Source organism: Mus musculus, chromosome 12 (assembly GCF_000001635.26).
Source record: "Mus musculus strain C57BL/6J chromosome 12, GRCm38.p6 C57BL/6J".
NCBI lineage: Eukaryota > Metazoa > Chordata > Mammalia > Rodentia > Muridae > Mus > Mus musculus.
In genome coordinates, this window is record NC_000078.6 from 70,937,335 (window position 1) to 70,965,162 (window position 27,828).

The 27,828-nt window shown below is 40.4% G+C and overlaps 1 protein-coding gene across 1 annotated transcript; it reads left to right on the forward strand.

Annotated features, from left to right (window-relative positions):
- The first annotated feature begins 522 nt into the window (after nt 1-522).
- Nucleotides 523-27,384, forward strand: Actr10 (ARP10 actin-related protein 10). Its single transcript, NM_019785.2, has 13 exons — nt 523-697; nt 3,464-3,536; nt 4,925-5,007; nt 6,075-6,183; nt 10,118-10,225; nt 12,370-12,437; nt 15,616-15,695; nt 17,285-17,320; nt 18,939-19,018; nt 19,266-19,339; nt 20,698-20,779; nt 22,507-22,708; nt 24,533-27,384. Exons 1-13 carry the CDS (start codon nt 621-623, stop codon nt 24,712-24,714), a joined length of 1,254 nt encoding a protein of 417 aa, NP_062759.2. The 5' UTR covers nt 523-620; the 3' UTR covers nt 24,715-27,384.
- Nucleotides 27,385-27,828: the final 444 nt, after the last annotated feature.

The window sequence follows — 27,828 nt, forward strand, 5'->3', positions numbered from 1 at the left end:
TTTAAACCCCAAAGTCCACTCCCAGTGACACACCTCCTCCAAGGTCAAATCTCCATATCCTTCCAAAACTGTTCCAGTCCTCGGTGACTAAGCATTCAAACAGATGAGCCTAGGCGCGCGGGGGGGGGGGGGGGGGGGGCGTTCGCATGTAAACCACCACAAATACTGCTGTAATTAAGGAGCATTTCCGCCTTCCCAATCCAAGTTTTGAATTTAGATCTTAGGATCCTTTTCTAGAACTGCTTCGGGGAGAGTGAAAGCCAATCTCTTCTGAGCAGACTCTATCTTGTGTGTTCATTGCGGCGACTAAATGTCATGATAAACGACCAACACAGAACTGGAGAATGAGAAAGCGATCTCAAGTTCCTGCCTCCCCTCCTAAGCCGCTAAAAATCCTTACTACGCCGCGCAGGCGCCCCCGGCCGCTGAGCGAGAGGACCCGGGAGGCTCCGCCCCTCTAAGGTGTCCGGCGCGCCTGACCGCCTCGGCCTCCGCGACGTCAGGCCTCTCCTTGGCCAGCCCGGGTCCTCGGCTTTGTGAGGACCCCGCCCCGCCCCCGCGCTGAGGCAGCCCCCCCGCCGGGCGGACCACTTCACCCTCTCTACGTCGGTCTCTCAAAGATGCCGCTCTACGAGGGCCTTGGGAGCGGCGGCGAGAAGACAGCAGTCGTGATCGACCTAGGAGAAGCTTTCACCAAGTGAGTGGCCATGGGCGGCTGTGGGCCCGAGGGACGTGCCGGTGGTCCCGGACTGGCAACCGTCTTTAGGCCCGCTGGGCACCCGGGACCTTCCCCCGGCGATCCCGCGAATGCTAGCTCACATCGTTGCCTTAAGGCAAAGCTCAGTCCACACTCAGTGATGAATGTGTTGTCAGGGAGGACTCTCTTGGGCAATGCGAACCTGTAGGATCTGGTGGCCTGAGTGGGATCTGGACTCCTAGAGAAGCCCAGGAAGCTCGGGGAACGGTGTCCCCCACCCCACCCCCGTCTAAGGTGATCAGGGGCCATCACTTTAACTTTTGACAGCGATGACCCAGATTGTGCTTGCCTCTGGCTGGGTCAGATTGGAAGGAAACCATCGAATTGTAACGCTTGCTGACTCTTTCCACCATAAAACATTTATGGGATGGAGCCCCATTGGTTCTGGAAATAGATTGTTCTCCAGGAGTGTAGGAAATCAGCTATGGAGCCCTGGCACATGAAGACAGGAAGCCGCATAGAAATGAGACGGGAAATTGTTGGTTACCTTATAATACTCTTAGACCCACATTTTGCACTTTAAAAAAGCAGTTTGTAAGCACGGGAGTAGTGGTCCTCGAAGTGGCAGTCAAAGGTAGAGATAGCAAAACACAAATTCACAAGCCTTGGAACATCTGGACAGTATGAGAGGATGCTGGACGGTTTTAAGTTCTTTGGACCATCCATTTAAGAGTCCTTGTATTGGACTCAAGAACAACACAGAATTACATGACATATATGTATATATAAAGTGATGTTGTGTATGAAATACATATTAGGCTCCAGAAAGCTGAGAGTTCCATCATATATACATATTATGTGTTTGAGGTGAAGTTATATATGAAACAGATGTGTGGATTATTTTTGCATATTTTAAACACTTCCTAACCTGTAATAGATGTTAAGCAACTATTAAATAAATGGTCATAAGAACAGACTTAAAAATTGGTCCTTAGAAGCTACAGAATTGGATTAAACATAGTTCTTGATTATCCTCTCCTTCTCTGACTCTCCCATATTCATCTTACTTTTTTAAAAAACATTAATATAATAAGTAGAGATTACTACCTGAAAATAATTATTGTGGCTATACATTGAAAATATAAATTATTATATAGGGATGTGATTGAAGACAGAAGGACATAAAAGTTTTCAAAGGCAGAACTTAAGCTACATCATTACAAAGTCCTTGAGGACTTTGAGGAGCACTGAATATAAGTAACATTGAAGTGAAAATGGAGAGAGATGTCTAGGCACAGGGGAACAGTGCCCAGGCGGGGGAAGAAAAAAAAAAAAGGTGTGATTTCCAATATGGTCATTTTAGCAACCTTTTTTCCAGCACAAAAGAAATGTGGCACTGACTACTAATTTTTCTCTTTTTCTTTTTCTTTTCTTTTCTCTTTTTGTTTTTTTTTTCTTTTTGAAATAGTGTCCAGTGTGGCCCAAGCTGCCCCAAACTTCTAGTCCTAGTGCCTCTGCCCTCCTGAGTGCTGGCATTGTTCATGTGCCTACTGTGCTTGGCTTAAACCAAGACCCACAAGTTGTCTTCTCCCCTTCCTATGTGCACTGTGTCATTCACGCACCCATGCACATAAACACAGGAAATAAATACTAATAAAACCAGTGTCCATGTCCTAGTGTGAGTGTAGGCTTGTTTGAGTTCATCATATATGAAATGATTATAATTGTCAGATTCTCATAGTTTAAGAAGATAGTCTTGGGGCTGGAGAGCCAGCTCAGTGGGTAAGAGCACTTGCTACTCTTCAGAGAACCTGGGTTCAGTTCCCAGCACCCATGTCAGATAGCTCACAGTTACCTCACAATTCCAGTTCCAGGGAATCTAATGACCTCTGTGATCACCAGGCGCGTATGTAGTGCACATACATACACATATGGGCACAACACTTATACACATAAAATGATTAAAGAAAAAAAAGTCTTAAGTAACATGCTAACGGTTACTTTATTAGTAATAGTACTTTATTAATATTAAAACTAAGAAGAGAATGAAGAGATTATTCATGTGCCGTGTGGTGAGTGACATTTCTGTCAATGAGAGATCACATATATGATGTCATGGCTCTTCAGTATCACATGTGGGTTGTCTATGACCAGAGTTTCTTTATTCTGAATAATTGTAGTTCCTATTATTCCATGTTTAGATGCATTTAGGTACACAACCACTTACCTTTTGTATGTTTTTATATACTTAAGTATACAAACACCTTTGAGTTATACTTGCCTGCAGTATTTAGTATGGCAACATGTTCTAAAAGTGTGTCGTCAAACAACAATCACGGACATAGCTTTATGTGCAGCCCACTGTGTTTCTAGGTTTATGTAAGTATGCTTTTAGGATGCTGCAAAATAACTAAGCCACCCAACAATGTGCTTCTCACAGCCTCTCACTGAGTAATACACGACTGTCAGAAGGAAGTCACATAGTGTAGATCCAGGGTTATAAAAATAAATGTCTTATAAAAGAGGAGGAAAATGAAATCTGCCTTAAAATGAGACACTGGCTTATTTCAATATAAAAATTTGTATATACTTTGCTTCTTCCTTTAATGTGTGATGTAAACTTAATAAATGTTATTTTTATATTTTTTCTTTGACCCTTTAAGTGCATCAGAGATATTTCCAGATGTTTTTGTGGCCATTGTTTCTTTGGCAGATATTTAGAAAAAAGGTTATAAGTTGAGTATGTAATTTTCCATTTCTTTGCAGGTGTGGATTCGCAGGAGAAACTGGTCCACGATGTATAATTCCTAGTGTGATAAAAAGAGCTGGCATGTCTAAGGTATTTTTTTTAAAACAAACAGAAAACTATGGACTGGCATGGTGGCTCAGTATGGAAAGGTGCTTGTTGAACAAGCCTGGCAGTTGAGGTTTACGCTCGGAACCCACATAAAGGTAGAAAGAGAGAACCACTTCCACAGAGTTGTCATCCGACCGCCGCCACCCAAGGGCTGTGACACATCATAGAGCATGCATGCACACATGCACACACACTAACATTAATAAGTACTAAGATGTGAAAATTAGAAAAATAAAGTAAGATACAATTTCAAGAGTTTTTTTAAGTCAACTTTGTTGAGGCCTAATCTTATGTGGCATGAATTTAATCATGATGTGCAACAACCATATAATCCAGGAGATGAACTAAGTCTAGAATATTTGAGGAAGCCTTTGCTACCTTTTGTTTTTAAAGATTCTTTTTCTTTTTCTTTTTTTTTTTTTAAGATTTATTTTTACTTTGTGTTTTACCTGCACATACTTAAGTTCCCTCCAAACATGCAGTGCTCTTGAAAGCCAGAAGAGAGTGTCAGATACCCAGGAACTGCTGTTACAGTTGTGGGCTACTGTGTGCTTGCTGGGAACCAAGCTCGAATGTCTGTAAGAGCAGCCAGTGCTTGTACCTGTTCAGCCATCTCTCCAGCCCTCTTTATGCTTCTTAGGCAATTCTAAGGGGTTTTGGTTTTGGTTTTGGTTTTTTGGTTTTTTGAGACAGGGTTTTTCTGTGTAGTCCTGGCTGTCCTGGAACTCACTCTGTAGACCAGGCTGGCCTCAAACTCAGAAATCCACCTGCCTCTGCCTTCCACGTGCTGGAATCAAAGGTGTGCGCCACCAATGCCCAGCTATTCTGAATTTTTATCATTAGTCATGCCCAAATGATAAGTCAGATGAAGTAAGACAAAAATCTTATAAGCTCTGTTCTGTGTACTTACTTGTAGACACACACTTCTATTTATACCGTTAAAATTACCTTCTCTTTTATCCATTGCCTGTTCATTGAAATCCCTAATTGAAGAGATTACCCTTTGTGGGGGATATTTGTTTTGTTTGGGTTGTTTTTTTTTTGTTTTGTTTTTTGTTTTGTTTTGTTTTATGTTATTTTTGAGATAAAGTTTTGTCTAACTCAGGTTAGCTTGATGACCTTAAACTTGGGTCTTCTGCCTGTTTTTAGGCATGCACTAGCACATCGAGTTTTATGCATTTATGCAATGTTGTGTTGATCCCAGGGCTTTGCATATGCTATGCACGTCCACCAGTTAAGCTACACTAAGGTTAATCAGTTTTTAGTTTTTTATATTCTTAATATAAATTTCATTTATGATGAGAAAATATATTAGTAAATAAAAAGCACACAGTATTGTTAATATAAGAAATCATTTTAATTTTTTCCAGCCAATCAAAGTTGTTCAGTATAATATCAATACAGAAGAATTATATTCCTACCTAAAGGAATTCATCCACATACTGTATTTCAGGTAAGATGAAACTTTATTTCAGGGTTGGTTTTTCCCTAATGGCAGTTATAGGAGTGCTTGGTTATTGCATCTGATACAAAAAAGAAAATTGGAGTCCAGCGCCAGTTTTGTTTATCTTCAACCTTTGGGTGTTTAAACTATTTTTAAGAATTTGTTTGTGGCTGTGCATGTCTCTGGGTCCTGAGGTGTATGGAGGTCAGAGGGTGCTTTGTGGACATCAGTTCTCTCCTTCCACACCGGTCCCACGGGTCAAGCTCAGGCTTGGCTATGTCTGCCTTCACCCCTGAGCCATCTTGCCATCTCTGTCTTTAGCCTTTGGAAAAACATAGCTGATGATTAGAGAACTGAAAATTGTAAGACATTGAAGGCAAATCAAGTGCCTCTTAATAAAGGGACTGGCAGCCTGTGAATAAACCTCAGCCAAGTCCTGTCTGTCCGTAAAAGACAGACAGACAGACAGACAGATAAGTAAATTGTGTACTATCCATATGGTAAAACACTGTGCAGTTATTATTGGGGTCGGAGGCCTTTTGCTTAGTGGTACAGCACTTTCTGATTAACTCTGAGACCTGTCAGCAAAATAGGGTGGGTGGTTGTTCCATATCCATATGTAGTGAATCAGAAAAATAAGATGTATTAAAAATGAAAAGAACACACTAAAGAACAACTATAGAATGCATATTCATGCTTAAATATGTGTTTATACATCCAGAATAAAAAAATAATAAAGATCATTTTTAATACTTTCTGGGCAATAAATGGATTAAACTCTTGTGGTTTCCAAGTTAATGTCTATTATGACTGAAATTTGTGAGCTTATACTTACTACTTTTACAAATTCACAAAAGAAAACCTCTGTGTAGTGGCTAATGGTGGTAATGATAATTAATGGCTTTAGTTCCTGCTACAGCACTTAGCACAGTCTAAGAACTCAGAAACATCGTATTCCTGGAAGGATAAAATAAAGGCATATTTTTGTCATAAAGCATCTTAACATATGAAAAACAGTTTATTCTTAACTTGCATTACTTACCCAAAAAAGTACAGAGCTCTGTTTTCTTTTCCAGGCATCTGTTGGTGAATCCCAGAGACCGCCGCGTTGTGGTTATCGAGTCGGTGTTATGTCCTTCCCACTTCAGAGAGACTCTGACTCGTGTTCTTTTTAAATATTTTGAGGTACCTGTTTTTATTTGTGTGTATGTGTGTGTGTATACTTGGGTGCACATGTATATATGGCATTTGTAGAGGCCAGCGGCCCAGTCTCTTTCTTAATCATTTATCCACCCTATTTTTTCATTTATTTTTGACATTTTTGAAGTTAGCCTCAAACTTGCTGTATAGCTGAGGCTGACCTTAAACTTGTGATCTTGCCTTGCCCAAGCCTCCATCACCTGCACTGCTTTTCAACAGTCTTCTAGAGTAGAACAGTCCATTTGAGCTCTTAACACTCAGAGGCCTTCTAGCTCAAAGTTCCAAAGTCCTTCCAGTCCATCACAGCTGCTCCCCACAACCTGGTTCCACCTTCTGTCTTCATCAGGTCTCTGTTGCTGTGATGAAACACCATTACCAAAAGCAACTAGGGAGGAAAGGGTTTATTATGCCCGCACTTCCAGCTAACAGTCTATCACTGAGGGAAGTCAGGGCAGGAACTAATTCAGAGGCTGTGGAGATATGCTGCTTACTAGCTGTTCTCATGGCTGGCTCATCCTGCTTTCTTAGAGAACCCAGGACTACCAGCCCACAGTGGGCTGAGTCTCTTCTAACCCATCAGTCATTAAGAAATGTTCTACAGGCTCACCAATTGAGCCTGATCTTATTGAGGCATTTTCTCAATTGAGGTTGCCTTTTCCCAGATAACTCTAGCCTGTGCCAACTCATGCCTTTCGCTCCAGGTTGTAGGATTGCACATGCACCGCACATCTGTTTTTATGCAGTGCTGGCGAATAAGCTTGAGTTGCAGCCCTGGCCTCACTGTTCAAGACAGGTTCTCCCATGATCCAGCTGGCCTGGCTGGCTGTGACCTTGCTGTGATCCTCCTGCCTCTGGGATTACAGGACTGTGCCGCTGCCCCAGCCTTATCTATACGGTACTGGACCTGGACTCAATTCCTCATGCTTGCCTCTCAAGCACTTCACTGAGGAGACACCACAGCCTCTTGAGATACCTATTTTTAAATGAAATTAATACATTGTTTTTTTGGTGTTTGTTTTTTTGGGGGATTTGTTTTGTTTTGGTTTGATTTTTGGTTTGTTTTTTGTTTTTCTTTTTGTTTGTTTGGTTGGTTGGTTGGTTGGTTGGTTGGTTTTGGTTTTTCGAGACAGGGTTTCTCTGTATAGCCCTGGCTGTCCTGGAACTCACTCTGTAGACCAGGCTGGCCTCAAACTCAGAAATCTGCCTCCCAAGGGCTGGGATTAAAGGCATGTGCCACCACTGCCTGACTAATACATTGTTTTTAAGTAGAAAGAAGTCTGAGGGATAGCTCAGTCGTAGAACATTTACATTGCATGTAAACCATTCAGAAGATAAATAAAGCTTGCATATTACATTTTAGGGAAATGCCCCATGTAATTTTTTTGCATAGGTGCTCAAAGCTTAAACCAATTCCACACTATATTTTTTCATTATATGTACTATATAGTATATTTGAAGAATCAGATAATAGAAGCCTCTTCAAATTGACTGTTTTATTTAAATGCTTATTTCATACCTAATTAACACTAAAGCTGGTATTTCAGTTACTTATTTTAATGTAAAAAAAGTATTAAAAGTCTCTTTGGAGACTTTCAGGAGAAAAGACATATTCAGTGCTACGAAGTTGATCGTGTGTTTTCGTATGCTTTGCTAGTTCCTGTTCTGCAGACACATTGGCTGTTGTCAAGTATCATTTTTTCCTTTACTCCTTCTCTTTATTTTAGGTGCAATATGTAATTGTTGCCACCTCTAGAGGATGTGGGAGGTCTCAGAAATGGGGATTATCTCTTAATTTTAGTAACATTACTTGTAATATTCCTATTTTATAAAAATAGGAATAAATTGTATGATTATTTTATAGTAAGACAATCTTTTATATTTTTAAAAGTTTCTGCCTTGAAATTAGAGGGTATTTTTTTAAGAGAGGGAAATGGAAGATTATTTAAAAAGAGTACAGTATATTAGAAATTAGATGTAAGCTGGGCAGTGATGCTTAAAATCCCAGTATTTGGGAGGTAGACACAGAAGGGTCAAGGTCACCCTCTGATACATAATGAATTTGAGACCAGCTTAGGCTACATTGAGACACTGTCTCAAAATTAATTACATGTAAACATTTTTATATGTTTTGCTAAAGTCACAATATACTTAATACTAAAAAACACTCTGGTAAGTGCAGCTGGTTGTCAGTCGTTTTGGTAAGACAGATCTGATGGAATCCATCCTATAGCACCTGCCCTAGCTGACACCATTAACTCAGGACTCCCACTGAGTGGGAGACAGCAGCAGAGGCAGGTCAGCTCCTCTGAGCCAGGAAGTCCCTGTGTATACTGAAGAATTGCAATTGGGTCTTCATTGGTAACCTTATCTCGTATACGACTGAAGTGCCTTCTCTAAGTAAAAAAGAAATTAAAAATAATAATTCAGCTATTATTTTATCTGCCCTTTGATTATAATAGACTTTCATATTTTTATTGAATATCTGTATTTGTGCTACCACCAAATCTAGTAAATTCTCACTTAAAAAAAAAAGTCACCAGCCGGGCGTGGTGGCACATGCCTTTAATCCCAGCACTTGGGAGGCAGAGGCAGGAAGGGGCCAGCCTGGTCTACAAATTGAGTGTCAGGACAGCCAAGGCTACACAGAGAAACCCTGTCTCAAAAAAAAAGTCACCAAGAAGATTATAGTTTGTGGTTTTGCTCTTGAAGCTGCTATGTTATGATGGATGGGATTTGAGTTGTTTTTTTTTTAAGTTTTTATTATGTGTGTGTGTGTGTGTGTGTGTGTGTGTGTGTGTGTGTGTGTGTGTACATGATGATGGATGGTGTGCTATAGTATCAGTGTGGAGGTCAGAGAACAACTTTGGGATCACTTCTACTTTTACCAAGGTTCCGGGGATCAAACTCAGGTATCCAGGTTGTGTACCAAGTGCTTGGACCTGCTGAGCCATCTTGCCAGCCTCTGGTGGTTTAAAAATAGGGTTTATTCTACAAACTCTGCGAATATGATAAGAGTTTTTGCCTAGCAATGTGTGGTGGCAAATTCCTGTAATCTCAACAGTTTAGGGTTGTCCTCAACTGCAGAGCAAGCTCAAGCCCCTGGAAGGGCTGTTGGCACAGTTCAGTGGGTAAAGGTGCTTGCCATTATGTCTGACAACCTGAGTTGACTCAATCCCCAGGACTTACATGGTAGAGAAAGAGAAGTAACTCCCACATGTTGTCCTCCTGACTTCCACACGTGTGCTACACACACGCACACGCGCACACATGCACGCACGCAGGCACGCACGCAAACTTTAAAAGGGAGAAAAAAAGACAGCCTGAGCTACATGAGATCTTGTCTTAGATAAGTGAAAAGAATTGTTTCCTAAAGCTGGACATATGAGAACATGCCTGTAATCCCTGCTGCAGTCCAAGCAGGAGGGAAGGTCACTGCAGTTCATGGACAGACTTAACCTCGGAGTTCTCACAAATAGGGGGAGGGAAAGAAGAAGGGGGAGGGAGGGAGGGAGGGGTTCTTTCTGGTGTTTCCTGTGTGGCAAAAGCATCTGGTTTTTTAGTATCATCTTCCTCTGAATTTGCATTTTTCTAGACTTTTATCTTTTATTTGAAAATTCTACTTCACAAGAGGTAGTACTGATAAAAACGCTTTAGAATTGTCATTTGGAAATGAAACTACCTAGTTAAATTACTTGTTTATATACTCTGATATTATGTTTTATTACTTGAAAGATACTTTGGTTATTGAGTAAATTCATCTAAATCAGAAAGCTAGTTTTCCATGGAACACCAGCACTGATGGAAGAGATCTAAATCAGTGCAGTGTTGCTGTGAACTTCCCACTATATTTGCAGACACATCTGACGGCTTCAAAGACTGCACTCAGCCCCGGCCTTACTGCTGCTCTGCTGTTTTCCAGGTTCCATCTGTCCTACTTGCTCCAAGTCATCTGATGGCACTGCTGACGCTTGGAATTAATTCGGCCATGGTCCTGGATTGTGGATATAGGGAAAGCCTGGTGTTGCCTGTATCTTTTTTTATCAGCTAGCCCATGTTGTGGGTTTTGGTTTTTTCTTTACTTATTTTAACTGAAGTAATTTGGCTTATAAAAATAATTTGTATTATTGAAGTATTTTGGCCTAGTGTGTGCAGTATGAGCTATTATGTGATAAGGGTAATGGCCTTGAGAGATTTAAGCTTTTTGCAGGAGTTATCATTATGATTCAGTTCTAGTTTATGCTCCGGGAGCAGATCTGCTAAATATTGTGTTCAGTTTTCAAGATGCATTATCAGCTGATAAGGATAGTTAACTTCTAAGAAAAGAATTCATACAAAGAATAATTGGACAAACTAAAATGAGAAAGTTAAACTAAGAAAAATATAAATGGTAGAATAAAATTGGCCTTCACTATAGAAAAAGTACATTTTTTTTCTGTGCCCAGAGGCTGTCAGAATAATATGCCATTGTGTTTTTGAGCTAGGGCAGGTAAGGACAGATCTGGGCTGTGCTTCTTCCTTATAGGGTACTTACCACTCAAGTAACTTAGACTCTTGGCCTCAGTTTCCATAGCTATAAAACAGTGATGCTATTCCATCTCGTGGGAACTGTGTGTGCTGAGTAAGGTAGGCTTACAGTGTAGGGCCCACCCCACAGGTAGTTTAATAAGGCACAGCTAGCAGTTTCGTCACAGAGGGTTACTACTGGTTTGACAAATAGGTACATTCCTTCCATAAAAAACACTTACAATAGAGGTGACGCTTTACTGAATTGTCACAGTGAGTGTTGCTTTGTTAAAATGTAGTTAAAGTACATGAACATAAGACAAGCAGTTTCAAGATCTAGATTTCTATGAGAAAAAAATGTTCAGGGGGGGAAATATCCATCTACTCCTAAAAAACTAAGTTACACATTACTTTGTTTAATTCTCAAAATAAACCTGCCATGCAAGTAATATTCTTTTCATGTAAGTAATACAATTGGAAGTTAGGGTAAGTTTTCTAAGCACATAGCTAGGCTATAAACCTAGAGTGTCCAAACTATGGTGCTCTCACCATAATCTTTTTCATCTTTTCAGTATTGTACTTATGAACCCTAACAGAGCAGTCTTATAAGTAATGTAATATATGCAGAGTATAGCCTTGTCAGTCAGGCGGGCCCTATCTAGATTTTAAAATATCTTAGAAATTCATATAAATTAAAGCAGTAACATTAAAAGTATACTTTACTTAATCCAGTATATTAAAAATATTTCTCTGGGGCTGGAGAGATGGCTCAGTGGTTACGAGCACTGAGTGCTCTTCCAGAGGTCCTAAGTTTAAGTCCCAGCAACCACATGGTGACTCACAACCATCTGTAATGGGATCTAGTACCTCTACTGGTGTGTCTGAAGACTGCAACAGTGTACTTACATATATATATATATAAAATAAATAAACCTTAAAAAAATATTTCTTTGTACTCAATGTAAAAATTGAAGTTGTTGCTGGGTGGTGGTGGTGCACGCCTTTAATCCCAGCACTTGGGAGGCAGAGACAGGCGGATTTCTGAGTTTGAGGCCAGCCTGGTCTACAAAGTGAGTTCCAGGACAGCCAAGACTATACAGAGAAACCCTGTCTCGAAAAAAAAAAAAAATTGAAGTTGTTGAAGTCTTTTTTTTTTCTTCAATAACTTTTGTAAATTTGCCTTGTAACTTAGACTCTTAAAAATATCAGCATTCTTGAGCCAGTCGTGGTGGCGTACGCCCTTAATCCCAGTAGGCAGATTTCTGAGCTTGAGGCCAGCCTGGCCTACAAAGTGAGTTCCAGGCCAGCCAGGGCTACAGAGAAACCCTGTCTCGAAAAAACAAACAAACAAAAAAAAAACCAAAACAAAACAAAAAACCAAAAATATATCAAAGTTCTGAATGGCTGAATTTTAAGTACTCAGTGGGCCTACATTGCTAGCTAATGACTGCTTTGTTGGATGCCTTGACCCTAATTAATGGATTATGGTGTCTGTGCAGGTGCACATTTAAGTGTTTTCTTTGGTGAACATTATTAAGAGACTTGCATCTGGCTTTTCTGTAACTTCTAGAACAAGAAGTAAAAATGTATCACCAAGGTTAATTAGAACAATATTGGAGAGGAAACATTGTATCTCCTCAGATGACAATGACCTTGACTCTAGCACAGATCTATGAAGGCATCCCAATACTGAATTGCTGGGGAGCACTGCCGTTAGGAGGAAAAGCTCTCCACAAGTAAGTTTCTTGTGTGTTTTCTCACCAGCCACAAAAGCCGATGCTTATAATCTGATTTTTAATTTATTCCATCTTCTTTTAGATTTGAATGCATTCATCATTTTTTGAGATTATAATTAATTTTACCCTTCCCTTTCCTCCCTCTAAGCCCTATCTACTCTCCCTTCTTCAAATTCGTGGCCTCTTTTTTCACTTGTGTGTGTGTGTGTGTGTGTGTGTGTGTGTGTGTGTGTGTTTATAAGTATAACCTTTAAAGTCTATGTAATGTTGTCTGTATGTTCTCAGGGCTGACCGTTTGGCATTAGGCGATCAGTTGGTCCACTCTGCCCTAGGGAAGACCACCTCTCCCTCTCCAGCTTTCCTCGGTTGCCTCCAGTCCTTTGTGTAGGGTTGAGACCTTGTGGGCTTTTCCCTGTCCGCTTTGGCATACCCGATGACATTGTCTTTATTCAGCTCGCATTGGACAGGCATTTTGGTCAGACTTTTTGAGTGTGGCTTCTGATATTACTAGGAGACAAAACCTTACAGCAGGCTCCCCGATGCTTTTGATCTTTACAATCTTTCTCCTCCTTCTTCCACAGTGTTCCTCAGCCTTGGGTGCAGGAGTATTCTGTAGTTGTATCCATTGGGACTGGACTCCACAACTCTGCCTTTTGATTGATTGGCTGTAGTTCCCTGTAGTTTTTTGTTGTTGTTGTTGCAAAGAGACATTTCTTAGATGAGGGTTAAGAGTATAGCTCACTGCCGGGCGTGGTGGCGCACGCCTTTAATCCCAGCACTCGGGAGGCACAGGCAGGCGGATTTCTGAGTTTGAGGCCAGCCTGGTCTGCAAAGTGAGTTCCAGGACAGCCAGGGCTACACAGAGAAACCCTGTCTCAAAAAAAAAAAAAAAAAAAAAAAAAAAAGAGTATAGCTCTATCTTAAGATTGGATTCGGGAGCCTCAGTGGAAGAAAACCCGTGACATTGTTTCCAGTTCTGGGTTACTCACTCAATATGATCTTTCCTACTTCCATCTGTCTACCTGCAAAGCTCCTAATTTTTTTTTCTTTACAACCGAATGGTATTCCATAGCATCTGTGCACATTCTCAGGATCCATTTGTTGATTAAAGTACATTTTAGTTGTTTCCATTTCTTAGCTGAAATTGTAATCTCTCCTTTCTCCCTTCCAGCATTATTCTTTTCTCTCAGGATCACTTTGATTATCCAGGGTCTGTTGTGGTGTCATGTAAATTTTAGTATACTTTTTCTATTTCTGTAAATAATGGCTTGGGGATTTTGATTGGGATTGCATTTAATCTGTAAAAAGCTTTTGGTAGAATGGCCATTTTCAAAATGTTAATTCTACCAATCTGTGACCATGGATTTTTGTTCCATTTTCTAGTGCCTTTCTCGTTTCTTTCACTTTGGTTAGGTTTCTTCCTTGGTATTTTACTTTCCTTGAGGCTGCTGTGAATGAGAATGTGTTATGAGTTCCACTCTGTATGTTTGTTGTATCGAAAGGTGATTGATTTGTGCAAGTTGACTCTGTGTCCTTTCATTTGCTGAGTTTATGCTTCCTAGCAGTTTCTGGTAGGATTTCTGGGATCTCTAATGTATAGTATCGTATCATCTTTCCCTACTTGTATCCCTTTAGTTTCCTTCTGCTGCATGGCTCCTGTTAGTATTGGGAACGCAGTGGTGAGAAGGAGTGGAGATGGTGGACAGCCCTGCCTCAGTCCTGACTTCAGTTGGGTCGCTTCAAACTTGTCTCAATTTAGGACGCTGCTGGCTGTGGGTTTCTCATATACAGCTTTATTATGCTGTGGTATCTTCCCTCTAGCTTTAGTGTGTGTGTGTGTGTGTGAGTGTGTGTGTGTGTGTGTGTGTGTGTACATATATATGAGATTGGGCTCCACAGAGTTTGATGAGTGTATATATGTTCAGGATAGCAATGTCTTCTTGGTTAACTATTCCCTTAATTAGAATAAAGTATTCTTCTTTATCTCCTCTGATTAGTTTTAGTTTGAAGTCTGTTTGTTATATGTTACAATAGTGATGCTTACTTGCTTCCTGGTCCCATTTGTTGAGAAATTTTAAATTTTATGCCTTTGAGTGTTCTAGTTAAGCTATTGGGATTTTCAATTCCATCTTCATTTCATCTTGAGTGCTCTTCAGTGCTTCTACCTCCTGATTGAACTCAGTTCTTCTCCCCCCCCCCCTTTTTTTTTTAACTCAGTTCTCAAGTCTTGTGTTGTGGTCATCGTTTCTGTCAGCCTTATGTTTGAGTTTTGTGGGTGTTGCTTGGGGGGTTGTCCTTGAGCTCTTTCTCCTTGACACTCTCACACAGACATACATGCAGGCAAAACACTGATGCACATAAAACAATAAAATGAATAAATTATATTTCAAAGGAGTTTATATTCTGTATCCTGAGCTCATGTAGGTAATTGTCATTGGCATTTCTACAAGACTAGTAGGTTTTGGCTTGATCTTTCATATTGTTAGTATTCTTTCGGTGAAACTGGAGCATGTGGCCTTCCTTTGCTAGTTCAGTCTGTACTCTCAAGGAAGATGTGGAAAGTCTGATTGTGGAGCTGTGGTGGTGGAGACAATGAAGTAGAGGCCAGGCTAGACCCTGCAGGAGGATATGGAAGCCTGGGTGTGCAGTGGGATGATCAGATATATTCCTCCTTTAAAGATAAAGCCATTGTTTTCTATTGGTCTGGAGCTGTAGCTTCATTGGTAGAGAGCTTGACTTAGGTATGGACAAAGCTCTGGGGTTCTATCCCCAATACCACGTAACACCAGGTACGGTGATGTACACCTATAATTCCAGCATCAGCACCTCAGGTAGAGGCAAGAAAATTAGAAGTTCAAGGTCACCCTCAGCTACATGGGAAGTTCAAGGCCAGCCTGGGCTACAAGAGACCCTGCCTCAAAACAAACATTTTATTTTCCCCTTTGTGTATAACCTTGGCTATCCTGGAATCTGCTCTGTGGACCAGGCTGGCTGCAAACTCATAGAAATCCACTTGCCTCTTCCTCCTGAGTCCTGGGATTACAGACATGTGCCACTACTTCCCTGGGCCAAAACAAACTTTTTATATGACACATTATGATTTGTAATGTACTGTACCTTTTAAATAAGAAACGATTATCAATTGTATTTTAATTTCAATAACTTTTTCAAATTTCAGGGAGTTGGAAACTCAGCTGTTGGAACAATGTACTGTTGACACTGGTGCAGCTAAAGGACAGAGCCTTCCCTCAGTGATGGGTAATAAGCCACTTCAGAGTGGACTAAGCTCCCAGTACCTTAGCTTCTATTTAATCTCTGCCATTGCTGCTTCTCCTCATTTCTCTACACCGCTCTTGACCTTGTCCCAAGTCTAAGTCATTGTTGCTGTGTGTTAGTCGTCTTCTCTAGAACTTTAGGCGGTTTAAATCATTCCGTCCTCCCTTTGCTTTTGGGATTCTTTCTTCCATGGGCTGTTGCTTCTCAGTACTCCTTGGTTTCTTCTCTCTCATTTTCTCTGCTAGTGGTTCCATGGGGGACTTGATTTATTTCTTCTCCTTCCTCCTCCTCTTCCTCCCCTCTTCCTCTTCCTCTTCTTCCTCTACTTCTTCCCCTCCTCTTCTTCCTCCTCCTCCTCCCCCTCTTCCTCTTCCTCTCCCTCTTCCTCCTTCTCCTCCCATTCTTTTCTTCTTTCTTCCTACTGGCTTTTAAGCAGATTTCATCTATTTCTCTGGTTGAAATCGCATCTGGATGCTGTTGATTCTCAGTTGGAGCCCGGCCATGGTCTTTCTGAACTTGACATTCCTGTTTCCACCAGGTTGTTAGATAGGAGTTCGAGGCTAGCCTGGTCTACAAAGTGAGTTCCAGGGCAGCCAGGGCTACAGAGAAACCCTGTCTCGAAAAAAAACCAAAAAAAAAAAAAAAAAAAATTCATCATAAATAGTTTACTTTATGACAGGTGTATAGATCTGGGTGGAATTACAGTGCTATGCTTACCCACTTATTATGATCCATTTCTTCAAAAAGCTTTGTTTTTAGTTTTTATAGACAAATAAAATATTTTTGAGACTTGGTTTAGAAGACATTATTTTATTATATATTGTTTTGAGATAGGGTCTTACTAGTAGCCATGACTGGTCTAGAACCTCAGTATGTAGACCAGGCTGCCTTCTAACTTAAAGAGATCCTACTGCCTCTGCCTCCTAAATTCTAGGATTTAAGTTAGAGAATTGTGTTCCTGGTTCTACCTTAGAAAACCAGCAGGCTGGCAAACCATCATGTCACATTGGTAACGTGTCTAAAAGGTTAATTTTTTACTCGTGTGTGTGCGTGTGTGTGTGTATGTGTGTTGCTTGCTTATTGGTTTTTAGAAATATCTTCTCACATGGTCTTAGTATGTAGCCTAGGCTGTCCCTGAGCTTGGGGCAGTCCTCCTGCCTCAGCTTCCCGAGCCACCATGCCGCTCTTTTTACTCTTCTTTTCAAATATCCTTAGAAAGGATTGGGAAAGAGCAAAGGGGACAAGAGAGAGTGCTAGGGGAGTGCTGTGACCACACGAGGTCACATCCCTGTCATTGCTCGCCCTTGTGTGTTCTGGCTTCTGCTGTAAGGTGCGTGAGCTCTCAGTCTCCCGCAGGACTTCTACACTCCTGGGCCCAGTGTCTCTGCTGTCTCCTCACTTGGAGTGTTTCACTTCAGAAAGCAAAGTTGATTTTTCTGTTAAACCTTTAAAAAGACCAATATCTTACTTAATTTTAGTTAAATGAAAAATGGGGAATGGAGAGAATTAAATAGGATTTTAAAATAATTATTATTTAAGGTTCTTTAATTCTTAATAAAATTGTTTTTCAGGTTCAGTTCCAGAAGGTGTGCTAGAAGATATTAAAGGTAAGAGGGTTTTCTCTGTCAGCGTGAGGGTCTTTGGGATCAGTCAGGTGCTCAGGATTGACAGCAATGCCCTAACACCACCCACATCTGGCCCTCGGTTTTGTCCCTTACATTCTTTAGTGCTAGTTTGAAGGGCACATGTGTCTAAAAGTACAGATAGAAAATATATGTGGTGGCATGTCCTGTAATCTCAGCACGTGGTGCAGATACACACATGCAGCAAGTTTCAGAGCAGCCGGAGCTAACCAGAAGACCCTTTTTTCTTTTTTCAGTTTAGTTTATATAATAAGTATTATACCTTAATGTATGCATGTGCACCACATGTGTGCTTGGTTCCTGTGGTGGTCAGAGTTAAGATGCTTGTGAGCCACCAGGTAAGTGCTGGGAACGGACCCAGGTCCTCTAGAAGCACAGTGTTGTAAACCATTGAGACATCTCTCCAGCTCCTAGCAGAGTTTATCATTTGTGTGTGTGTGTGTTTGAGACAGGGTTTCTGTATGTAATCCTCCCTGTCCTGGAACTCACTCTTTAGACCAGGCTGACCATAAACTCAGAGGCCTGCCTGCCTCTGCCTCTCCCGTGCTAGGGGATGCTAGTCTGTGCCACCACTGTCCAGCTTAGAATTTATCTTAAAATGAAAGTAAACACAAACATGGTTCTAAGTGTGTAAGTAATGTTTTAAAAGTAATTTGGCTGAAGTTATTGGATATCTTGAATTCAGCCCCAGCTTTTTCAGATTTAAAATTTTTACTTACTCCTCTGTCTAAAGGCCTTGGTAAGGGTATTTGCAGAAAAAAAAAAAAAAAACCCCACAGTTTTAAGTGTTCAGAATGCAAATATTAAAAGGATAGAGTAGCCGGGCGTGGTGGTGCACGCCTTTAATCCCAGCACTCGGGAGGCAGAGGCAGGCGGATTTCTGAGTTCGAGGCCAGCCTGGTCTACAGAGTGAGTTCCAGGACAGCCAGGGCTACACAGAGAAACCCTGTCTCGAAAAACCAAAAAAAAAAAAAAAAAAAGATAGAGTAGCAGGCAGGTGATATTGTAGGGTGTGCCATGCAGGAAGTAATCACGCTAAGAACAAGTGGAGTGTGTGTCTTCACTCAGACTTTTTAAAAGGATCAAAAGGAGAAAACGGAAAATAGAAACCCTGGAAGCACATGTTGTTTAGTGGGAAGAGCTGTCTCTTACGGTGGGGCTGTTTATGTGTGTCGTTACACTTGTACAGTGCCTGTCAAATGGCAGAATGGTTCGGTAGAGGGAGTTTTAGAATATGGTTTTGTGGGTAACAATCCATAGAGAAGCCTGCGTTTTTGCTCTTAAGTGTGTCTGTCTTTATTCCTGGGCACCTCTCTTTCTCTCTTTGCCTTCCCGATTCTCTCTCTTAATCTCCCTGGCCCCTCCTTTTTTCTTGTAAGCTTCATGCTTAAGCCTGTATTAAAATATCTTTAGTAAAACCTCAACTCTGCTTCATATAAAGGCAATAAAATAATCCTTGCGTTTACAGAAGATGACTATTTAAGTTGTGTGTTCTCTTGAATGGGATTGTTCCGCTAAGGCATCAGCTCACCATTTCTTGAGCAGCAAGCAGTAACGAAGGCTCCTTTCTTTCCTCCTTAAGTGCGCACGTGCTTTGTCAGTGATCTGAAGCGTGGACTGCAAATCCAAGCAGCAAAATTTAATATTGATGGGAATAATGAGGTAAGCTTAAAAATTATTTCTTGCTGGGCATGGTGGCGCGTGCCTTTAATCCCAGCCCTTGGGAGGCAGAGGCAGGCGGATTTCTGAGTTCGAGGCCAGCCTGGTCTACAAAGTGAGTTCCAGGACAGCCAGGGCTACAGAGAAACCCTGTCTTGAAAAAAAATTCTTTTTGCAAAAGTTATTTATGTGTTTGTTTATAAATATGCCTTGATTATTATTATAAATTATTATTATTTTTACATTTCAGCGTCCCACTCCACCTCCAAATGTTGACTATCCATTGGATGGAGAGAAAATTTTACATGTGCTTGGATCAATCAGGTTAGACATTATTTTTAAGAGGGAAATCATGTGTTAATATATTTGTATAAGCCTAGGTGGGTGGTTCCAGGTTAACAGTAAAATATTTTTTATGATGCTTTGTTTTTTTATTTTCAACTTTTTAAGTTTTAAAAATATTCTTTCCTTCTTGTTTGTCAGAATAATTCAGAATTATTTTAATGAAATTAATAGTGTTTCAAGAAGCAGCAGGGAATAAGTTTTCAAATAAAGGGTAGTAAACTAGTTTTTTGTTTTTAATAGGATTTATTTATTTTATGTATATGAGTACACTTAAGCTGTCAGCCATTACAGATGGTTGTGAGCCACTATGCTGTTGCTGGAATTGAACTCAGGACCTCTGGAAAAGTAGTCAATGCTCTTAACCGCTGAGCCATCTCTCCAGCCCAGTAGTAACCTCTTTAAAAAGCAGGTTATAAATGCCTGACTCCTTGAGGTCTGTGCAGTCTTTGTGTCTACTCAACTCTAGCTGGAGTACAAAACTTGCAGTATAATGTACACTGTATAAGGGAAGGTGATGCCTGTGTTCCAGTAACATTTCATTTGTAAAGTGGCTAGATTTTATTTATAATCAGTCATTTGTTTGTTTGTGCTTTAAGAGTTTGCATTTGGATTTGGAGAGATGGCTCAGGAAGTTAATATAACACAGAGGAGCTGGTTCAATTCCCAGCGCCATTTGGTAACTCAGAACCATCTCTAACTCTAGTTGCTGAGTGTCCAGTGCACGGCTCTGGCCTTTGTGGGCATCACATCCACATGGTGCACAGACATGTGCTGGAGTATGAGTCACCATATTCAGCTTTGTGTCATTTTAAAATTTAAAAAACATGTGAAATGCCAGGTGTGGTGGCTCACACCTGAGGTTTCCGCACGTGGGTGGTAGAGACAAGAAAGAGGAGAAGGAGTTTGAAGCCAGCTTCAGCTACATGGGATCTTGCTTCAGAAAAACTTAAAAAACAAAGGGTTTTGTTACCTGTTGTAAAATCTCATGTATTCCTGACTTACAGGCATGTGAAATCATGTTAGCTTTTACAGAGTATAACTTCTTTTCAGTTATGTTTGAGGTGTCATGAAATCCAACACATGTACATCTTTCTAGAGCAGTAGCTAACACTTGAGGAATGTTTTCTGTATGCCAGACCTTGTTTTACACACTCACTGAATCTTCTCAGCCCCTGGAGGTAGATACACCATTTCCCCATTTACAAGGAGAAAAGCTTTCTAGTTTATTCAATAATTCATGAAGATGGTACTGCCACTTAAAACATTATGTCAGTGTAACTAATGATTCTTCTATGTTATATGGTGACTATAAAGTGTTCTCTTTTTAATTTCATTAGAGATTCAGTTGTGGAAATCCTTTTTGAACAAGATAATGAGGAGAAGTCAGTTGCCACTTTAATTTTGGATTCCCTTTTACAGGTATTTATACAATTTCCCATTGTTCTAAGAGTAACTTCAAAGAATATTTTTAAGTGTTATCTTCTGCATTTTTCCTTGTCATATATTATTTGTAAGAATAAAGTAATTTTTCAAACCCTTTTATTACTTATTTCCTATTAGAATTTTATAGAATACTGTTGTTGTTGTTGTTGTTATCACTTGTGTTTTCTTGTTTTTTGGTTTGTTTTTGGCCTGTATTCACTGTATAGACCAGGCTACCCTTGAACTTGTGACAATTCTACAAATTTCTTCTGCCTTTTCCTCTCAAGTCGTGGAATTACAGGCATGGGCCACCACACCTGGCTTACACTTTTTTATTTTAACTTTTTTGTGAAATTTTATAGTTAATGTTGCTGAGTATGGTAGTGATTGAGACACCAAAGCAGTTGGATGAAGAATTCCAGGCCAGCCTGGTTTATAACAATTCATGCTAGCCTGGATCATTTAGTAAAACTCTGTCTCAAAACAAAACAAAAACAAACAAACAAACAAACCCTTTTCTTGGTATTTTAAAATATATATAGTGCCAGCAAGATGGCTCCCCAGGTAAGGATACATGCTGCCAACCTGACGGCTTTACTGTGGAATTAATTCACTGCTCTGATTCTTAGAGTGAGAAGTGCCGCTCCCATAGGGTTGGAGTGAGGACAATCTGGCTGTGACATCCGGCAGCCCCTGTGGGTTGCCAGGCCAGTGTGATTGGCTGGTGAGGCAGAGTCCAATTGTCTCCTTTGAAGCACAGCCTCTAACCTTTCAGTAGAGGAAAGTGTGCTCCATCAGGGCGCATGGATAGCTGTGTTCCCATTAGAGCCTTCACACAAGCTCTGGGGTGTTATCTTCCCCAGCAACTGATCCTGGTATACTAGTATAAACAGAAGAACTTGAAAACAGTTAAGTTTTAAGCCAGGAACACTGGTGCACCAATTATCTGAACACTCTAAAAGCAGAGACAGGAGGATTGCAAGTTTGAGGCTAACTGGGGCTGTGTGGTGAGTTCCTATCTATGTTTGTCTGTCTGTCTCAAAGAAACAAAACAAAGTAAATGAGGAGGGTTGTGGTAGTGGTTGAATGTTACATGCTCTCTTTACTTAAGGGGAAAAAGGTAAAAGATCATACTATTGCCTATGCTGCTTGGAATTTACTCTGCACTTTTTTCAAGTCTAACACTGTGGGCCAAGCATGTGGGTAAAGGCACTTGCCAGCAAGCATGATGTTCAGTAGCTAAGACCTACATAGTAGAAGAACAGAGCCTCCTCCTGCAAGTAGCCCTCTAGCCTCTGCACAAGCACTGACATCTGTGTTCACACACACACACACACACACACACACACACACACACACACAACTTAAAGATTGGTGTAGAAGGTAATAGAGTCTAGTGTGATGGTACATGCCTTTAATTCCAGCACTTGGAGGCAGAGGCAGATGGATCTCAGAGCCAACCTGACCTCCATAGTGAATTCCAGGCTATCTAGAAAGTCCCTTTCTAAACAAAAATCACTAACTAAATAAATCTACACACTACTGAGAATATTCAAAAATACACATGTAGTAGTATTTTCATGGTGGCTGTTTGCTGTATGAAGCATTACATGTCTTCTATAGTACAGGTGCTGCTGCTGTCTGCAGTGTCTGCTTCTGTGTAGGAAGTCTAGCTAAACAGTAGTCATCCAATTCTAATAACCTTTTTTCTTTTTCAACAACAGTGCCCAATAGACACCAGGAAGCAACTGGCAGAGAATTTGGTAATCATCGGTGGCACATCTATGTTGCCAGGCTTTCTCCACAGATTGCTTGCAGAAATACGGTATTTGGTAGAAAAGCCAAAGTACAAAAAGACACTTGGCACCAAGAACTTCCGAATTCATACTCCACCTGCAAAAGCTAATTGTGTGGCCTGGTTGGGAGGTAAGAACTTAGTCCTGAGTGCTATTACTAGTAAATGTATCAAAGTAAACAATACATTTACTTTGTTCAAAACTACCCACCTCATAAGTCAAACTGTTAGCTGGGTCATATACCTGACTATATCTCTCAACAGCCCACCTTTGGGAATGATGTTTGATGTTGGGAGAGCTTAGGCACTGATGATGATGATGACAAAGAGGAAGAGGAAGAAGAAGAAGAAGATATTATTTTCCACTGAACAGTAGAACCGCATAATCCAGTCATTTAGGAGGCTAAGGCAGACAGATAAAGTTTGAGCAAACCTAGGCTACATAATGAATTCCAAGCCAGTCTAAGCTACAAAGTTAGACGCCTCAAATGAACAAATAATTTTTATTAAAGTAAGACTTTTCTGTAAATTATAGTAATTTTTGTAATTATACACATTTGTGCTGGCCTTTGCACTGTGAGATATAGAAGGAAGATAGATAGATAGATAGATAGATAGATAGATAGATAGATAGATAGATAGATAGATAGATATAAAGTAAACTTCATCCTTAGGGATGGTGTAGTGGCAGATGGTTTTAATCCCAAAACTTTGGAGGCAGAGCAGAGGCTGGCAGATCTCTTTGAAGTTTGAAGACAGCCTGGTCTAGATGGTTGAGCTCCAGGCCAGTCAAGACTATATAGTGAAACCCTGTCTCAAATAATAATTTCATTTATATAAAGTCGTCTCTCAGTAGTGAAAGTGATGAGTTACTAGTATTAGCTGCTGTTACTTGTATTAGTGGTGGAAATCAGTACTTCAGTTTACACTAACTTGGGTGGAGCTCATTGAGTACTCTTAAGATAGTACCACTGCTGGGCGTGGTGGCGCATACCTGTAATCCCAGCACTCGGGAGGCAGAGGCAGGCAGATTTCTGAGTTCGAGGACAGCCTGGTCTACAGAGTGAGTTCCAGGACAGCCAGGGCTACACAGAGAAACCCTGTCTTGAAAAATAAAAAATAAAAAAAATAGATAGTACCACTGGATAAACACACAGTCTGATACATAACTAGAGAAAAGCAGTCACAGATGTGTATATTTACATATAGTTTATTTTCTGATGGAGCCAGTGGCAGGATCATGCATGTAGAGAGAAAGCACACAATAGGAATTTTAAGTGATAGTAGTACGGTTTCTTGTGAAGTAGACTTTGGTTAATCTTGGTTTTTCACCTAGATTAGATTTAGAAGCTGAATTTTTTTTTATAAAGATTGCCTTGTGCATTTTTTAAAAGATTTATTTATTTTATGTATATGAGTACACTGTCGCTGTCTTCAGACACACCAGAAGAGGGCATCAGATCCCATTACAGATGGTTGTGAGCCACCATGTGGTTGTTAGGAATTGAACTCAGGACCTCTGGAAGAGCAGTCAGTGCTCTTAACCACTGAGCCATCTCTCCAGCCCTTGCCTTATGCATCTTTGTAAGATTTTTCTGGTATAAAAAAATCTTAAAATGTTTAAATGATATCTGTTGGGTTTTGCAATGTTATTTAATGACATGTAACAGAGTTGTGACAAAGAAAACTTGAGTCTTTCCTAAAGTTGGAAGTCCTTCTACCTCAAGTTATTTCACCTTTTTAAGATTTTGGAATACCATATTCCCTGAAATCTGCAAAGGGTCCTTAGGTTATTTTCAACAGAGGAGTCATGGCTCACCCTGTTTCTCAGAGTGAATCTCATTGAGTTGGAGTTGAGAGCTTGGTCTGCTTGCTGAATTTACCAGTCTCCTCTTTGCGTAGCTTACACTTTCTGATGCATCATCTTAGCTTATGAAATTATTGTCACTACACAGGGGCTGTTTTTGGAGCATTGCAAGACATTCTTGGGAGCCGCTCCATTTCAAAGGAATACTATAACCAGACGGGCCGCATACCTGACTGGTGCTCTCTCAACAACCCTCCCCTGGAAATGATGTTTGATGTGGGGAAAGCGCAACCACCGCTGATGAAAAGGGCATTTTCCACTGAGAAATAAACGCTTGAATACATCCAGCCTTGCTTATTTCAAATATTTAATCAATTAGAGGTAAATTGTACAAAGTATGTGGGATGATTTAATATATAGAGGTGACCTTTATGTTACAAAGCATTTCTGTATTTTCTCTTTGCATTAATATTTAATTCATCTGACTTTGTCTCTTGTGTCGTATGTCGTAGTGGATGCTTGTGAGATATGTTGTATTTATATCAATAAATATAGTTAAGCTATTCAATTTTATTAGTTTATTATGTAGTGCAGTTTCCTCCAGTTCCCATAATCTGCCGAGTATTAGAAACCCCCTAATTTTACTATTTTTAGTGATAGATCCAGGCCATGAATGTTAGCCTTTGCAGTCATTTCAGGTTCTTTTTAAATTTTTTTAAAACTATATATGTATAGGAGCGTGTGTGCATATGGATGCAGGTGCCTGTGGAGACAGGAAGCATCAGGTCCCTGGAGCTGCGGTCATTCTGTTGAGTCATGTGCTGTGATTTCGAGGAACCAAAATCAAGTCCTCTGGAAGACATACGCTGAGCCACCTCACCAATCTGTTATTTCACATTCTAACATGATCTGTTTCTTAATCCTTTGTTTCACTGTATGCCCATGAAACTTCAGATCTTTCAGACTGTTTGATAGCAGGGCCAGGCATTCACTATGCAAGGTGTAGAAATAGATACTTTTGAACTTTATGTTCAAGAGCATGAAACCTCTACATTCCTACGAAAAGTAATTCACTCTATAATTTTCTTTTTTTTTTTTTTTTTTTACTTTTTTTTTTTTAAAGATTTTATTTATTTATTATATGTAAGTACACTGTAGCTGTTTTCAGACACACCAGAAGAGGGCGTCAGATCTCGTTACGGATGGTTGTGAGCCACCATGTGGTTGCTGGGATCTGAACTCTGGACCTTTGGAAGAGCAGTCGGGTGCTCTTACCCACTGAGCCATCTCACCAGCCCCCTATAATTTTCAATAAATATATTCATAATGAAACTAACCATTGCTCTTGTGCTTTCTATTTTAGCACAAGGGTTTTTCAACTAATGAACTCATTTGTTGTTAAACTTTTATTTGTCCTCATTTGTTTAATGAACTTCCTCAAGACGGGGTGGGTGTGTGTGTGCGCGCCTGCGCACTCATGGGTAGGAACTAACACAGGTTCTGGTGTGTATACTTTAACTCCACACATAGTCTAATCACTTTGCTTTTTGAATATTTCCAAGTTTTGCCATATTCTTTACATATGAAGATACTAACTCTTGAAGAAAATGGCTTCCTGCAATAAAAGTAGGAAAAGAAGAACCCGGTAGCCAGGCAGTGGTGGTGCACACCTTTCATCTCAGCACTTAAAAGGCAGGGGCAGGCACATCTCAGGCCAACCTAGTCTATAGAACAAGTTCCAGGACAGCCAGTGCTATACAGAGAAACCCAGTCTTGAAAAACCAAAAAATGAAGAACGCCTGGTATGGTGATGTACTCCTGTAACCCCAGCAAGTGGGAGGCAGAGGCAGGTGGGTCTCTGTTATGAGTTCAAGATCAGCCTGGTCTATATAGTGAATTCCAGGCCAGCCAAAGGATTCACAGTAAATCAGATATAATGGCTACATTTCTGTAAAGTAGCTCTTGGGAGTTAGAGGAGGGGTGATCAGGAGTTCAAGGCAACCTCAATTACATAGCAGGTTGGAGCCCAGTCTGGTTTCTATGAAATTCCATCTCCACAAAATAATTTTTAGAAGGAAATGAATTCTTTGCATTTGTCTGTTTGACTTTAAAATACTTATATCTCTACTATTCTACTTACCCTTTCCTACCCAAAGACTAAGATTTACTGATACCTACTGACCATCTGTGTGCCCTGTGTACTTGTGGGTGCTGTGAGCAGTAAGATGTGGACAATTGCCCTTTAGGGGTCAAAGGCTAATAGAAACAGATTTGCACACCAATGGTCACACAAAAGCTATCAGTGTTGCTACTGATACTACTTTTGGCCCTGGAGAAAAACCATTTGGGAGAACTTTGACCTGCTTCCTAAAGAACAGGTAGTGGGAACTGGTTACTTCGGGTTATGTGAGCAGCACTCTACACTCAAGGCAAATGAGCTGGGGTGCTGGAGGTAAGAGTAATAGTAAGATGAGATCTTGCTAATCCCGACTTAAGGAGAAGTTAATCTGAATTTCATGTTAGTAATGAAATATCAGCTTGGCCGCCAAGTTTCCTAATGTGCTTTGTCCTAAAGGTGATGGTGATGTCTGTCGTCCTGAGCACATCTGTCATAGGCACTGATCGTCATTGCTTTGACACTGTTGTCATCTTCTGTCTGGAGCAGAAGCTCCTAAAGGACAGGGCTCAGTGTCTTTGACTTTGAGCATGCTAAGGCTCAGAAGAAGGTACACTGTAAATACTCAATTTACATGGACCCACTATTTCGATAACATCTTTTTTTGCAAGAAATATTTTAAGTCCCCAGTTGTGCATGCTGGCACGCATATGGAGTCTGTCAGATGTAGTATTATCCAAACCCAGGAGTTCAAGACCAACTTGGGTTCTATACTGAGATCCTGATAACACACACACACAGACACAAAACCCTCTACTCTGCATTTGTACTGATTTTGTCTTGTATTTGGATTAAGAAAATAAAAATGATCATTTAAAACGAAATCTGATTGCTCTGCAGCCTTATATAACTACCTATAAAGTGACAATCCCAAGGAACAGGTTAAGAATTTACTACTCACGGATTGTATTATGTCACCCAAAAAAGACAAGTTGGAGTCTTAACATTTAGTGCCTGCGGACGTGGCTTTACTTGGAAGCAGGATTGTAGATGTAGTCAACAAGATAACAATGTTGTGGCCCACATAGCATTGCCACAAAGCACAGGAAAACTTCCAGAGAAACAAGTTTTTACACAGATCACAAGTAAGTTTGAGTGGGCATAGTGTGGTACATGTATAATTCCAGCAATAGGGACGCTAAGGCAGGAAGATCATGAGTTTGTTGCCAGCCTGAGCTGCGTAGTGAGTTTGAGGTTGTCTAAGTAGATATCTGATTGGCCATTCATGTTTGACATTAAGAGCTGTAATTCAGACACTTGGGAGACTG